General features: G+C 41.8%; 1 protein-coding gene across 1 annotated transcript in view; it reads left to right on the forward strand.

Moving 5' to 3' along the window:
* The first annotated feature begins 1730 nt into the window (after positions 1-1730).
* The window catches only part of PDE11A (phosphodiesterase 11A), a 421332-nt gene continuing 405773 nt past the window's right edge, over positions 1731-17289 (forward strand). Inside the window, exon 1 of the mRNA XM_032637562.1 lies at positions 1731-2630. Within this exon, the coding sequence (XP_032493453.1) occupies positions 1731-2630 (900 nt within the window). The remainder of the gene's footprint in view (positions 2631-17289) is intronic.

Raw genomic sequence — 17289 nt, forward strand, 5'->3', positions numbered from 1 at the left:
TGTTGCCGTGTGTGGGCTTTCTCTAGTTGCGGTGAGCGGGGGCTACTCTTCGTTGCGGTGTGCGGGCTTCTCATTGTGGTGTCTTTTGTTGCGGAGCACGGGCTCTAGGCACGCGGGCTTCAGTAGTTGTGGCACGCAGGCTCAGTAGTTGTGGCTCACGAGCTCTAGAGTGCAGCCTCAGTAGTTGTGGCACATGGACTTAGTTGCTCTGCGGCATGTGGGATCTTCCCCAACCGAACCTGTGTCCCCTTCATTGGCAGGTGGCTTCTTAACCACTGCGCCACCAGGGAAGTCCCGTCACTGGCGTTCTGTAAGAGCACTTCTAGATTGTCCTGCTGTCCCAGGGAACTGGATGGCTCTCCATCTGCTTTTGTTTCTCACAAAAGAGGAGACCCTTGGGCTTCAAGAAAGTGTGATCAGCCTGCTTCTCTTTCCTGGCAAATCACCTAAGCTTAGCCACTAAGTTGGAAAAGGCCTAAGGGAAACCTGGTTATTCTTAGCCTAACTAGCTGAGACTTGCCAGATCTGGAGCATCCCTAGGGCTTGGGAAAGAAAAGCTCCCACAGAGGAGAATCTTTACCCACAGCCCTAAGATATTGAAAGTAAAGGAAGCCAGACTGAGTGAAGAAAGAAAGAGATGGCAAGTCATTCATGAAAAGAAGAGTAACCACCCCGTATGCAGGACTGGCTTGGAAGGAAGCCCTGAGGCCCTCAAGTCCACTTTACTATGTGCTCCTGCTAGGCAGGGTCCCTAATCCAAGGACCTGTGTTTTACACCCTCCTTCCATGTACCACCCTCCCATCCCCAACTCCAGGACCATGAATTTGGTTCAAGTCATGAATTGCTCAGATGGGGAACTTCATTTAGTAATTTTCATAAATCTAGTTCTGTTACTATTTACTGAACGCCCACAAGGAGCTGGGCAGTATTAGTAGGCAGTCCCAGGAATCCTAGGAGCCAAGAATCCACAGTCACATCCCAGAAAAATAATACCCCTGTCTCTCAGCATCATTATTTCCTCGGAGTCAGCTTCTGGGTCTGATCCATGCACAACACAAACACTTCCTAGTACCTGGGCTCCCGCGGGGCCTCTGTGAAACGCTGGAGGATTAAGGGGCGGGGAATAGGGAGGGCTGGGGAGGTAAGGAAGGAAGGAGGGGGAAGCAGTAAAGTGCGTCTCCCCTTCTAATCGTGTTCCGATCAGGAGTCGGCCGTGTTCCCAGGCGCCGATTCCGGCCGGCAGTCCAGAGACTCTTCCAGGAACCGCCTGGCATCCTGGCCGCGGACTTCGGCTGGTCTGGCGCTCGCGTCTCCCTCCTCCCACCTCTCTCCTCCTCTCTCCGGGATCCGTGCCTCACTCAGGGGCGTGTCCTGCCCTACCTCCCTTTCACAGTGGTCCACTCATTCTGTTACAGCGACAGCGGTGGCGGTGGCGGCGGCAGCCAGAGCAAGAGCAGCGGTAGCTCGGGGTTTTCAGAACGAGCGGCAGCAGCTCTGTGGGGGCACCTGTGCGACGCAGAAGTAGAAGGACTGGGGGTGGGGTTCGTGCCAGCCGCTGAGCCCGAACGGAGGGACGCTTCCCAGCCCCTTAGGATTACACTGCTCTGCAGAATCTCGGCCCGGAGCTGGGAATACCGGTGGGGTGTCATGTGCAGGGCCGGCTAGACGGCTGGGGCAGGGAAACATTTGGTCCAAGTGTAGAGAGGCAGAGAAAGCTGTGTCTGGGACCATGGCAGCCTCCCGCCTGGACTTTGGGGAGGTGGAAACTTTCCTGGACAGGCACCCAGAGTTGTTTGAAGATTACTTGATGCGGAAGGGAAAGCAGGAAATGGTGGAGAAGTGGCTGCAGAGACACAGTCAAAGTCAGGGGGCTTTAGTGGCTGGCACAAGTGGCGTGGCTCACGGCGGTGGCAGAGGTAGTAGCAGCAGCGTTGGTGATGGCACCGGAACAAATGTCTCTGCTAGCAGCCAGCACACTCTGGGTGGTGGGGACTCAGGTGGGGTTCCCCTGAATCCCAGCTGGGCCAGTGGCAGCCGCAGCGATGGGAGCCTGCAGCGGAGAGCTTCTCAGAAAGAGCTAAGGAAGAGTTTTGCCCGCTCCAAGGCCATCCACGTGAACAGGACCTACGATGAACAAGTGACCTCCCGGGCCCAGGAGCCCCTGAGCAGTGTGCGGCGGAGGGCACTTCTCCGGAAGGCCAGCTCCCTGCCCCCCACCACTGCTCACATTCTCAGTGCACTGCTGGAATCGCGGGTGAATGTGCCTCAGTACCCCCCTACCGCCATGGACTACAAGTGCCACCTCAAAAAGCATAATGAGCGTCAGTTCTTCCTGGAACTGGTCAAGGATATCTCCAATGACCTTGACCTTACCAGTCTGAGCTACAAGATCCTCATCTTTGTCTGTCTCATGGTGGACGCTGACCGCTGCTCTCTCTTCCTGGTGGAAGGGGCAGCTGCTGGCAAGAAGAGCTTGGTCTCCAAATTCTTTGACGTGCATGCAGGAATCCCACTGCTGCCCTGCAGCTGCACAGAAAACTCAAATGAGGTGCAGGTCCCCTGGGGCAAAGGCATCATTGGCTATGTCGGGGAGCATGGAGAGACGGTCAACATTCCTGATGCCTACCAGGTAGGACTTTGCATTGTTCCCTTCCAGAGCCCCATTGGTCTGGGAACCAAACCTTCTGTTACCCTTTGGCATCCAGGAACACATTAATGTAGACTCTTTACAATATGAATTTTGCTATTTAAATTCCTTCTGAGTTTAGACTAGTTAGAATGTTACTATACTATCTTTGATCTAATGGTCTTTTCCTAACACACAGTGGCTTGTGGAATATTCATATATCACAGGGGCTACGTTTTGTACTCAATAATACCTCGTGTTTCTCTGTCAAGATACCTTGTCTTTAAGAATATCACAGAATGGTTTTAGAATGCATTTGTTAGGTGCTAGAAAAAGATGTCTACTCCAGAATTCCAGTGTTAGTCTGAAGAAAATGGGCATGTTGGTGTCTCTGATGTCATTTTGGGACCGTAATGCATTTCATTCTCATTCAAGATTGGGGAGAGATCATGAGTTCCAAGGTAAGGAAGACGAGGAAAAGAGGAGGAAAGCCAGGGGAAGAATGGGCCTCTGAGCCATTTATGCCTTTTTAGCATCTATTTTAACTGTTTCTGTTGTTGAGCTGAGAGAGGCTGGACAAATTGAGGGGTTATTTAGGCTTGAATCCAGCATTATCTGCAGTCAGCTTTTGACAGGACTGAGCAAGTAGGTTTTTAGTTTGTGAAACAAACAAAAAATGGATAATTTTCTAGCAATTCCAAAGGCAATGAGCAGGGTGAACATGCTAGTTTCAGGGGGAAAAGGAAACCCACCATGCTGTCATCTGCCTTTAATTTTCACAGTGATTTCAACTTGCTATTAGATCCCGAATCTGAAAGCCAGTCTGTTCTAATTTCTTCAGTATCTATTCACTGAGCATAATGAAACTGGATGCCACTTTCTATGGGACTTCTTTGGTGTTCATAATAGTGGAAAGTTCTTATCCTTGGTCATGCAAGTTTTGTAGTCATTGGATGAGCTCTTCTTCCAGTTGTCTAATAAAGCTGCATGTTTCTCTAGAGCTTGTTGCTGTTGCTCAGAATAGCAAAAGTGGTGGGAAGGACACTAAAGGTAAAATTTTCTCTATTTCTTCTGAAAGTTGGCAATATTATGTAGAAAATTGACGAGCTTGTACTGAAACCAAGTTTCATGTTTTTGTGAGATGTCTATCAATATAACGCTTTAATATTAAGGAATGCCTATCAAAATACCATTTTATTTACTTTTTTATTTATTAGATGCATTATTCACTATATCCTTCTTAAAGACTTTGATAGGTTTAGGACAAGCAAGCAGTGAGTGATCTTTAAGAAGTGTCTATTTCTGTATAACCCTAGAAAGCCATGGGAAGAAATAAAAGCATTTAATAATTGATATGTTGAAGATTCTTTAAAAAGTTGAACAATCACAAATTCTTCTCTTTCTCATTATTTCCACATCCTTATTGTGTGCTTGGGCTAAAAAAAATCCCTTCCTAGTAGAATGGCTTGTTATAGCCCAGAATTGCACTCTTTTCTCTTTATTGCCCTTACTTTTCTTATTCTTCCCCAACTGATTTTCTCCATTTCTATAGCTTTTGTTTCTTATTCCCCTCTGTCAGCTCCTAACTTTTATTTAATACTGTTCATATACTGTCTTTTCTTCAAGAGCATAATACTCAGCTTCCTCAGCAGTTAACTTGTCTTCCTGCTTCCTAGAATTGCGGCTAGAGGTGTTACCACAGGCATAGAAAATCAGGTTTTCAGCTGTTGATGTTTCTTCAGGGCCCTACTCTACTCTGAAGACAGAGGGTAAAGGAAAGTTGCCTTTTAATATTTGGGAGCTGACTTTGGGAATGGAGAGTTCTTCTTTTATCCCCCCAGGGTAGTAATGATGGCTGTAAAGACTAGGTTGTTGGGAGGACTGGCAAAAGGCAGGGAGGGGAAGTGTGTTATAGAGTTGAAGATCTTGGTTCACTCTTTGTCCTCATTTTGATCTGCTTAGAAAGTTTCTCTTTTCTTTCTCCATTATCTTCTACCATATATGTCTGTATTTTTAACCTGGTGTGTTTTTCTTCATTTTTACTTCACTACTTTTCTTCAATAAAATTACTTTTTTTTCTTTATTATGGTACACCTGTCACCATTACTGTGACCCTGGGAGAATTTCTTGATCTCTGAGTCTCAATTTACTCATATGCAAAATTGGAATAATAACACCTCTGTGGTCAAGATTATTGTTTTGAAAATAAAATGAGATATTGCATTAAAGCCCCCAAAACAGTACCTGGCACACTTTAATTATTCAAGAAATGGTAACAGTTTATGATGACCATGGTGATATCTAGTTTGCTAGTATTCTTTTTCTTTCTCTTTTTCTAATTTTCCATTTTTTTCCTCCTTATCTGGGGCTGAGATATGAACTCAGCACATCCTGACCAGCCTTATCTTTCCCTAAGCAATACTCCACCCTTAAGTTAAATATTTTAGAACCAACTTTACATTCAAGGAATATAGAAATAGCTACTCTTCCACCTTCTGCTTAAGATTCCTCTAAATGTGATTGATAATACTTGACCACATACTATCCTATCAAAAGTTCTACATTTTGTTTCTTTTAGAACTCATGCAATATAAAACTTTTTATAGAGTTGTATTAATGTTGCATCATTCCCAAGTTCTAGTGTTTTCCCTTCTCCTCTCCATTTCCTGCTGTTATAGATTTCTCTTAATGAAAATTGACGACCTTCCAAATGGATGTTCTTTTATCACAATATTGTTGTAATTCTGAGAGTATACATAAACATCTTGAAGTTTCCATGTAAAAATATAACCATCCTCCCTGATTCTTTATTAACTACTATATTTTTAAGGTGTTTCTCGCTCAAGATCAACTAGTGTGCTTTTTTTTCTTCAGGAGATGAACTTTGAAGAACTTATCACATGGAGTTTAAAAATTTAATTATTTGATAAATAAGATTGATGATCCTCTTGGAGGTTCAGAATATGGGTGAGAGAAAGGCATTGAAAACACTTACAAAATTATAATAAACATGGCATCCCAAAGTCAAGAGTAGACTAATGAACTACTAAAGTCGAATAAAAGTTTTGACAGCAAAAAATCCTTCACAGTTTATTTCATTATTTTTCATCACTTTCCTCAATTAGTCCTAAAAATCAGACTTGAAATTAGGAGACAAATAAAGAATTGCAAGTGAAAAAAAATTTATTCTGCGTGTCCAGTATCATAGTGACTGCAATCTACCTTTTTTCCCTGTTATAAGTTATTAAACAACCCACTTTAATATAGTAATGAAAAAATAGCCCTCAAGAGGTTGAAAATAAGAGCACTCAAGTAACAGGTGTTCTCTTTGAGGTTATTCTAAGCATTCAGAATACAGAACTTTAAACATTAATAAAAAGTGTGAGATGATATTTTTGTTAACGTTGATAATAATGATACAGGTGTTTGATGGGCTTTTGGTTTGAAAAGCAGCCAGAATGTTTTGTTAGGTGAGCTGAGAGGAGGAAAGGGGATGACGCAGAAGGGTTATGTAGGTGTGCCAGGCTTTCAGAAAGCCTGATCTATTTGCACAACAGATTCATTTATTCATCATTTCCAACAAACATACACTATACACTGAGTGCCTATTATACCTGAGCCCCGGGTAGGGGCCCTATGGGTGTACAAAACTAAGAGGACATGCTTCTTGCCTTCTAGGTACTTCCAAGTTCTTCCAAGTACAAGGTTTTGTACTGTTCACAAACAACTAATGTCAAGCTGTACTATTGATAAATTGATAAATAAATGACACAAACTAAATGGCATTAGTCACAGAGGAAAATGGAGTCACATTGTGACTTGGATCATTATAGAAGACTTCATGGAGGAGGTGTCAGTCAAGCTGGGAAGAGAGTTAGGTTTCACTGTTGGAGATAGCTGTGGAGTAGGGGAAGGCATCCAGGTACAGCAAAATGGCTTTAGCAGAAACACAATAATGAGCAACCCAAAATATGTATAGGGGATAGTGAGTGGTTTAATTTGGCCAAAGTATTGCATATGCTATAGAATGGGTATGCAAAAATAGGATGGGGGCAAAAGAAGAAAGAACCTTGAGTACCTGACTAAAGAATTCAAGCTTCACTAACAGTAAGCCACAGGGAGCCCTTGAGAACCTTTTAGCATGGTCAGAGTGGGGTTTTGGGTAACCTGGTGGCAGTGGCTAAATGGATTGAACAAGGGGAGACTCAAAGCTGTGAAAATAATTAGGACTCTATTATGATGGACTGGTGGAGCCAGATGAACTACTGAACTAAAGCACGAACAGTAGGAATAGATAGCAGAGGACAGATGGGGTTGTCCTGCAGGTGTGAATTTGGGCAAGGAGGGAGGGAAGTCAGTGATGACTCAGAGATTCTACACCTGAGAAATATGGAGAAGGGTAAAGACATCGTTAAAAATAGTTCTTCCTATTTTGGATGAGTAGAGATTCTAAGTAGAGCCAGCTACATAATTTGTGGAGCTCAGTGAAAAATGATTAAGCAGGAGCCTGGCTGGAGAAGTCAATTTTCCCTTCCCAAGGGTCTGCTCCTCCAACCCACAGCAGATGTGTGACCCTCAAGTGATTTTAACCTCCATGCTGAGAAATTCTCAGTACCTGGATTGGGCGTGAGTGAGAGGCCCTTGCTGAGTTGCCTGCTGAATGTGCCATAGTGCTGCCAGCTCTGGGTGGGGATGACCACAGCCTTGCTCCTCTTCATGACGGCATGGGGCATGCGCCTGACCCTCCCCCCACTCCCACCCAGGCCCCAGCCAGGAGCAGAGGGCAATGGCAGATCAGTTGGGCCTCACTCTCAACAGTTTTGACCTGCTTGTGGCTCCTGGTCTCAGGGAAGGGCTGACAAGGGGGTAGGCTGGGTGGGGCCCGGGGTACCAGGGAGCAGGAATCCATGGCCAAGAACCAGTCCTGGGCAGGCAGTGGGAGGGGAGACTGAGTGTGAGCCAAGGCTCCAAGCTCTGGACTCATACACTATTGTTCTGTTGGACTTCATTTACAAAGCACAAGTTCAAAGATAAAATTATTGAGAATTTCACACAGCACAGCATTAAACCTCAAGCAGGGAGCGCCTGTGCAACTGCCCTGGTCACATGCCCAAGAAGCCGGCCCTGATTCTGAGTCATAGTGAGTCTTAGGTGGAAAAGTTCAATTTTATTCCAGCCTAGTATCTACTGCTTTCGCATGGCCTCAGCTCCATTCTAATTAAATTCCGTGCCATTTTCAGTGGCTGGATAGTGCTTTTCTATTTCTGTGTTTCTCATCCTTTCTGCCAGGACTCCTCTTTCTCCATCTTTGTTCATTCAGATCTTGCTCTGCCTTCTCATGATATAAGAAAGGAGAGCTGATTGCTTCTCCTTGAAGAGAAGAGATGAAAAACCAAACAAAAAATTATACTGGGAGTTATATTTAAGAATGCATTGCACTGGGACTTCCCTGGTGGTGCAGTGGTTAAGAATCCACCTGCCAATGCAGGGGACACGGGTTTGATCCCTGGTCCGGGAGGATCCCACATGCCGCGGAGCAACTACTCTGTTGAGCCACATGAGCCACAACTGCTGGGCCTGTGCTCTGGAGGCCGCGAGCCACAACTACTGAGCGCATGTGCCTGGAGCCCGTGCCCACACACTGCAACGAAGACGCAATGCAGCCAAAATAAATAAGTTTATATATAAAAAAGAATGCATTGTACTATACTGCTATTATATATAAAATATTAATATAATGATATTTAATAACTTATTTTCACTGAACTTCATTTTTAATTTTATTTTAGAATGATTTCCATTGAAATAAATATATTTAAAAGTGTTTGGTCTCAGAAGGGATTAATTTCATGTATGTAGAAGATTCAGTGGTGAATATGCTTATTCCCTGATAAGCCAGCGATGACCGACATGGGTCTATAGTCCTGTGATTGAATTGCTGAGATTTGCTTAAAAGGCAGATGTTGCTTCCACTCCAACACTAGAATTACAAAGGAGTTTCATGAAATCTCATTTCAACTTTGCACATAGTGTTTTAAAAATTCCCTCAAGCCCACAACCATGTTCACTAGTCCAGAACCTGAATTGATTTTGTATTTGAAGCAGGAAGCATTTGCTGTTTCAGCCCCTCTTCCTGACAGACACATGATCATAAGAAACACAGTGACAAATTGCATTTGCTGCTTTGAACATGGGGATAGATTATAGAAAAGTACAGTTCCTACAGAATCATGGGGAGGTAATTTAAGGTTAACTTAATTTTTTCCCAGCCCATAATCTAAATGTTTACTAATCTGACCAATTTATTTTGGTTCCTGAGGTTTGGGTCACCCATTTATTTACAGGGCTGGCTTAATTTGGAAGTTAGTGTTTCATGTTTCGTATAGTGTTGAAGAGTCATATGAAGCTTTCCTCTGAAATAGCTTTGAGTTGTTTTATGGAAAGTCAACAAGATCCTTGAGGTCCACTACTTGCTACTTCAGTCACTTATTTTAAGGGTAGTTTGCATTTAACCACATTCTTTTGGAAAGTGGAATTTGAATCACAGAAACAGTTTAGTCATAAAAGAGTGGGTTGGATTTCTAATATTTTAGGAGAAACTTTGGTTTCCGATCATTCACAGGCATTCAGGCTAAATTTATTTGTTTATTTATTTATTTTTAGGATTAAAATAGTAAAGATGTTTTCCTGGCGTAAAAAATGTGTATTTTCTATAATTCCAAGAGTTTCTTATTAATTGGTTGTTTCAGCGGCTGAACAGTGGTTTCACATATTAATGATAAATTCTGTTTTCTTTCCTAAAACATAGCTTTAGGCTGTTGCAAGTTTAGTTCAAAAGATCTTTTTCACCTGAGTGAAAAAAATGAGGAACCTTTGAGATACCTCTTTAGGGTATCAAGTTTTAAAAAATGTAAACATGATAGAAGGGAAGTGGAAGCTCCACTGTTGATTAACAATAACTCTATTTATGGAGCACTAACTACGAGCCTGGAATTAGCTCTTCAGCAAGCATTGCCTCTTTTAATCCTCTCAACAGTCCCCATAGGTAGCTTATTCCCACCCCCATTTTACAGAAGGAGAAACTAAGGCTTGGGAGGTTAAGTAATTTGTTCAAAGTCACTCAGCTGGTAAGTGAGGGAGCTGGGATTCAAGCTGAGGTCTTCAGATTGCAGAACCTTCATGCCCGGCCACTCTTGTTGTGACCTCTGCTGACCATTAACTGTTGGGTGTACATTCAGGTCTGTCCCTTTGCTTTCTCCTTTTCTCTGCCAGTTTAAATCCTCTCATCCCTTAAAGCCCATCTTCATGAAACTCTTGGTGATCCTCGCCACATCCCACGTAAACTGGATATAATCTCTCCCTCTTTTGAACTTCTGTAATGCTTTAAATATACTCCTTTCTATTTTCTTAATATTATAAGTGTTTGGGTATATAAATGACTACTTGACTGTGAACTCAAGGTCATGACTTCTCATTTTTCACTGCACTATAGGGCTTAATGCAAGGTTTTCTATTCAATTGAGTAAAATTACCACTGATACCTCCTTGTGTGGTCAGTTCAGCCACCTCTAAGCAGAAATTTCAGCCTATTCAGCCAATATAGCTAATATTATTCAGCTAATATAGACAGTTAAACCAGGAAATTCATTTCATGAACACATCTTTTAATTATTTGGACATTATTTTATAAATTTTTAAAAATAGAACTTATAAAGCCCGGATAACTGGTGAATTATCTGAACTGCTTTTCTGCATTAATTGATCTTTCTTTTAAAAATTTATTTTATTTATTTATTTTTGGCTGCGTTGGGTCTTTGTTGCTGCACGCTGGCTTTCTCTTGTTGTGGTAAGCGGGGACTACTCTTTGTTGTGGTGCGCAGGCTTCTCATTGCGGTGGCTTCTCTTGTTGCAGAGCACGGGCTCTAGACGCGCAGGCTTCAGTAGTTGTAGCGCACGGGCTTAGTTGCTCCACGGCATGTGGGATCTTCCCAGACCAGGGCTCAAACCCGCGTACCCTGCATTGGCAGACGGATTCTCAACCACTGTGCCACCAGGGAAGCCCTGCATTAATTGATCTTTATGTTAATTGCTGGGCCCTCATCTCCTCATCCCTTCCATTGTTTTCCTGTTTTTTTCTTTCACTCCATTTCATGTGGAGACCATATTATAGAGAAAGTAGGCTGTCGCTGACCAAATGGTAACAACTAGCAACAGCCCACTGCCAGCTTCTTCTAGGCAAAAGCATTGGATGAAGCATGACTGTTCCAGCTAACTAAAATTTCTAGTTTTCTCATGACTGCTTCATTCATACAGTATAACTTACTGAAGGTAAAACCCCTTCCAGCATTAGGCCTTGAAGATGTTAGGAATTTTTCTTTGAAAATATTTTCAGATATGGGAGATTATATTGACCAACCTTATACTTATTTATAATGGGCTTATGAAGTCCTATTATTATATTGACCAACCTTTCAGGAACATTGAATTTTCAGGTTTATTGATTACATATCTTATGTTTCATATACGCCCAAAAAGTCTCATAAAACTTTTAACTTCTGAGATGGTTGCCTTTACATCCTACTCTTTCCAAGATGTAGTTATTTAGATATGCATTGAGCATGTCCAAGTGAGAGCATCTCTATCCTTTCTGATCCTTACAGTAATCAAATTTGGCTGTTGGCTACACCTCCTCCTCAGTCCACCTCCCAGAAGAAATAATAAGGTATTTAAGGGTAAACAGTATAGCTAGTCTTGCTATGTAGAAATTAACTGCCACTCCTAGATCTGAAGAGGAGAGTGCAACTACCAGAGCCTCTCTCTCAGAGGTTCTGAGAGAGAGTTACAGCAGTGGGAGAGCCAGAGCTGTGGCCCTGGGAGAGAGGAATTCAGACACTGGCAAACCATGACCTGGACGAGAGAGAGCCGGGGAAACATTACCCTCCTCACAACCTCTGTCTCCTGCCAGCGCCACTCATTGGTTGAACCCAGCCTTGCTTGAGGCCAAGAGGGCAAAGGGAGCCCTGGTGCAGTAGGTCATAGGAGTCAGCCTCTGGCACAGAACAGGGCAGTGAAAGGTGGCAAGTGCATCTGGAGAGACAAATGGGGACTATCCAGAGTCACCAGGGATATTAGTTTACTCACCAGGGATGTAAGTATAGGAAGCCCAAGTCGGGTAGTAATATCCTTCACTGAACACTAAATTTCATCAGTCTATAGAGCATAGTGATTGAAATCTATCGAAAACAAGTTCAGAAATGCTGTAGTGGTATTTGACTGTCTTATTCTCTCCAAGTAGTTTTGTTTATTCCTGGCATCCTATTTCTCAGAAGAAACCCTATAGGAGGGCCAAAGACACCTACAGGGAAGAAGTGACATTGGTCTAGTTTATGGAACCTCTTCCCTGCAATGCCTAATTAAGCCCATTTGTTTGAGAATTAAAATCTTAGATCACTAATCACTTTGTTAAACTGTAAAGGACATCAGAGTGTAAGAGAACATGTTCTAGACTTGGAAACAGGAATCTTGGACTCTATTCTCAATTCTGCCTTAATTTTTTCAGCTATAACATAAGGATGATATGTTCAGACACATCTAGCCCATATGGTATTTTGTAAGGATCTAATCATTTGATTCTAATGAGATAATTGGAAAGCATATTTAAAAGGGTAAAGTAAGAAATGTAAGACCGCTCTCTCATATCGTCCCAGCTTACCCGTCCCCCTCCCCGTGTCCTCAGGTCCATTCTCTACGTCTGCATCTTTATTCCTGTCCTGCCTCTAGGTTTATCAGAACGTTTTTTTTTTTTTAGATTCCATTTATATGTGTTAGCATATGGTATTTGTTTTTCTCTTTCTGACTTACTTCATTCTGTATGACAGACTCTATGTCCATCTACCTCACTACAAATAACTCAATTTCATTTCTTTTTATGGCTGAGTAATATTCCATTGTATATATGTGCCACATCTTCTTTATCCATTCATCTGTCAATGGACACTTAGGTTGCTTCCATGTCCTGGCTACTATAATAGTGCTGCAATGAACACTGTGATACATGACTCTTTTTGAATTATGCTTTTCTCAGGGTATATGCCCAGTAGTGGGATTGCTGGGTCATGTCATCGTTCTGTTTTTAGAACTAATACTGTTCTCCATAGTGGCTGTATCAATTTACATTCCCACCAACAGTGCAAGAGGGCTCCTTTTCTCCACACCCTATCGAGCATTTATATTTTGTGAATTTTTTGATGATGGCCATTCAGACTGCTGTGAGGTGATACCTCATTGTAGTTTAGATTTGAATTTCTCTAATGATTAGGGATGTCGAGCACCCTTTCATGTGTTTGTTGGCACTCTGTATATCATCTTTGGAGAAATGTCTGCTTAGGTCTTTGGCCCATTTTTAGATTGGGTTGTTTGGTTTTTTTTGATCTTGAGCTGCATGAGCTGCTTGTAAATTTTGGAGATTAATCCTTTGTCAGTTGCTTCATTTGCAAATATTTTCTCCCATTCTGAGGGTTGTTTTTTCGTCTTGTTTATGGTTTCCTTTGCTGTGCAAAAACTTTTAAGTTTCATTAGGTCCCATTTGTTTATTTTTGTTTTTATTTCCATTTCTCTAGGAGGTGGGTCTAAAAGGATGTTGCTGTGATTTAAGTCATCGAGTGTTCTGCCTATGTTTTCCTCTAAGAGCTTTATAGTGTCTGACCTTACATTTAGGTCTTTAATCCATTTTGAGTTTATTCTTGTATATGATGTTAGGGAGTGTTCTAATTTCATTCTTTTACATGTAGCTGTCCAGTTTTCTCAGCACCACTTATTGAAGAGGCTGTCTTTTCTCCATTGTATATTCTTGCCTCCTTTATCAAAGATAAGGTGACCATAAGTGCCTGGGTTTATCTCTGGGCTTTCTTTCCTGTTGCATTGATCTATATTTCTATTTTTGTGCCAGTACCATACTGTCTTGATTACTGTAGCTTTGAAGTATAGTCGGAAGTCAGGGAGCCTGATTGCTCCAGCTCCGTGTTTCTTTCTCAAGATTGCTTTGGTGATTCAGGGTCTTTTTTGTTTCTGTACAAATTGTGAAATTTTTTGTTCTACTTCTGTGAAAAATGCCATTGGTAGTTTGGTAGGTATTGCATTGAATCTGTAGATTGCTTTGGATATTAGAGTCATTTTCACAATGTTGATTCTTCCAATCCAAGAATATGGTATATCTCTCCATCTGTTTGGATCATCTTTAATTTCTTTCATCAGTGTCTTATAGTTTTCTGCATACAGGTCTTTTGTCTCCTTAGGTAGGTTTATTCCTAGGTTTATTCCTAGGTATTTTATTTTTTTTGTTGCAATGGTAAATGGGAGTGTTTCCTTAATTTCTCTTTCAGATTTTTCATCATTAGTGTATAGGAATGCAAGAGATTTCTGTGCATTAATTTTATATCCTGCTACTTTGCCAAATTCATTGATTAGCTCTAGTAGTTTTCTGGTAGCATCTTTAGGATTCTCTATGTATAGTATCATGTCATCTGCAAACAATGACAGTTTTATTACTTCTTTTTTTTCAATTTGGATTCCTTTTATTTCTTTTTCTTCTCTGATTGCTGTAGCTAAAACGTCCAAAACTATGTTGAATAATAGCAGTGAGAGTGGGCAACCATGTCTTGTTCCTGGTCTTAGAGGAAATGGTTTCAGTTTTTGACCACTGAGAACCATGTTGGCTGTGGGTTTGTCATATAGGGCCTTTATTATGTTGAGGTAGGTTCCCTCTATGCCTACACTCTGGAGAGTTTTTATCATAAATAGGTGTTGAATTTTGTCAAAAGCTTTTTCTGCATCTGCTGAGATGATCTTATGGTTTTTCTCCTTCAGTTTGTTAATATGGTGTATCCCATTGATTGATTTGCATATATTGAAGAATCCTTGCATTCCTGGGAAAAGCCCCACTTGATCATGGTGTATGATCTTTTAATGTGTTGGATTTTGTTTGCTAGTATTTTGTTGAGGATTTTTGCATCTATGTTCATCAGTGATATTGGCCTGTAGTTTTCTTTTTTTGTGACATCTTTGTCTGGTTTTGGTGTCAGAGTGATGGTGGTCTCGTGGAATGAGTTTGGCAGTGTTCCTCCCTCTGCTATATTTTGGAAGAGTTTGAAAAGGATAGGTGTTAGCTCTTCTCTAAATGGAAACAGCCAATTTTATTCTTTAGATATTGCCTCAAAATAATCAGAATCAAGCATTCATGTATGTATCAATAGGAATATAACAATATTAATTGCTTCTTGTAGCAACCTTGCGAGGTTGTATAATTTAATGCGGAATCATATGGAAATAATTTAATGGAAAATGATATGAAAGATATGAAAATATAAAATGAAATAGATATGCTTTCTCTCTAGCAAGTGAAGCCAAAATTTACTTTCAAGTCACCTCCTCTCTTTACTCGTGGCTGTTGATATGAGCTTCCTCCTTGATTGCTACCTGTGCACCTACCACAGTATCTGGCATATAGGGCATATAGTAGGTTCTTTTTAAATTATATTTGAATGAAGAGAAGAGCCCTTATTACAGCCTTTATTTCATCTCAAGAGTAACATACACTGATGGGACCATTATGTCAGTTCGAGTGTCTCAACAGTGGCACTATTGACATTTTAGACTGGATAATTCTTCGTTGGGGGAAAGGGGGGCTGATCTGTGCATAGAAGGATGTTTAACAGCATCCTTGGCCTCTGCTCACTAGATGCCTGCCAGTCCTGACAATTAATAATGTCTCCAGACACTGTCAGTTGTCCTCTGCTGGCAGTTCCTCCCCTTTTTAGAAACCGCTGATGTAGAACAATTTGGCAATAATCATGTACTGCCTTAGGAATATTTACAACTTTTGATGTAGCAATTCCAGATCGCCCTAAGGAAATTTTTATGGGTATGTGCAAAGATTTGTCTATATGAATACTCACCACAGTCTTATTTATAATAGTGTAAACATATCAACCCAAACATCCAACTAGAGGGTTGGATAAATAGACTATGATACATATAAAATGGAATATTTAATCAGAGGAAATTTCTCAGACACTATTAAGTGAGCAAAGCATATTTAGAAAACAATAGCACCCCAGTTTTCTTAACAGTAACAACAAAAGCATGAGATAAGGGGTTGAGTTTACAATCAGACAGACTGGATTCAATTCCCAGTTCTACCACCTAAAAGTTATATCATATTTCACTTCTCCAGTTGTTAGTTTCTGCAATCCTAAAGTGGGAATATTGATTCCTGTCTTAAAAGGTTGTTCTCAGAGTTAAATAAAATTATATATGAAAAGTTTAACATTCTGTTTGTTACCTTTTGAAGACTCAGTGAAAAGTAATTACAATAGCGCCTGCGGAAAGGCTGTAAGGTGATAAGCCAAAACATTAATAGAGATGATCTCAGAGTGGTGGGCTTATTTTTCTCTTCTCTTTTGTGTTTTCTATTTATTTTTCTGAAATTTCCACATATGTATTAATTGAGTAACTGTAGTTGCTTTAATAAATACACCTCCTAAGCGCGGTGGCACACCGTGGTAACACAACAGAAGCTTATTTCTCATTCTTCCTAAGCTCAGCAAAGTCTTCCTGATTGATGGGTAGCTCTCCTCCAAGAAGGGATTCTTTCCGTCCTAGGTCTTCACACCTTCAAGCTGGGGCTTCCAAGGTTGCCCTCAGCATCAACATCTTTTCAGCAGATGAGGGGAGAAAGAAATGGACAAATGAAGCAGGAGGACTTTGTGGGTCAGGTCTGGAAATGGCACATATCATTTTCTGCTCCCATTTCATTGATTTTCTAGACTCTAGAACTCAGGCAGGTAGCCATACCTAACTGCAGGAAGGCTGGAAAATGTAGTGTAGCCTTGTCCCAAAGTGACTCCCAGCCTCAGATCCCATCTAACTAATTCATGTAGCTCAAAGTGCAGGACCTTCAAGTGGGGAGCCGTCTCCTCTAGTGGATCCCCCTGGTTTTCACAGGCTGGGATTCATGTACATGATTAATTGCCTACAACAAGATTTGAGAGGGAAAATCAGCTGGGCTTTGGAAAAGGGGGAGAAGATTCTTGCTGTTTTATTTGACGTTGTTGAGAATGGATTCAAGAATAGGACTCTGCAGGCAGGAAGTTTGCTAAGGAGGTTGTTGCCTCTAAGCTCAAAGGTCTGAGGGTTAAAAGGTCAAGGAGTGGGGCCAAACCTGCCTACATAATTTGTGGGACCCAGAGAAAAATCAAAATTGGGGTCTTGGCAGAGATCAGGGAAGTCAGTCTCCCCAGGCCAGCCACCAGATTGCAGTCTCTGTGCCAGAACATGCTCTCTGTCCCTGGATCATGGTTGGGTGAGAGGCCACGGCAGAGTTGCTTACTGAGCGTACCGAGATGCTATCAGCCTGGTGGGGACAGCCAGCACGTTATTTCACCCTGAGACATTTCAGTATCCATGCCCGTGACCTCACTGGGAATGGAGAGCAACATCAGAATGTGGACACCCGCCCCCATCACATCACCCGTCAACCAGACCCTGTTGCAGCCCTGGATAGAGGAAGTAGAGGTCATGGGGCTGAGGCAGGGATGGGAGGCTGAGAAACCATCAGGTAGCTGGATGGTGTGTGAGCCCCCGGAGCATGTTCCATCTGACTTAA

The sequence above is a fragment of the Phocoena sinus genome, chromosome 7, assembly GCF_008692025.1.
Source record: "Phocoena sinus isolate mPhoSin1 chromosome 7, mPhoSin1.pri, whole genome shotgun sequence".
Taxonomy (NCBI): Eukaryota; Metazoa; Chordata; class Mammalia; order Artiodactyla; family Phocoenidae; genus Phocoena; species Phocoena sinus.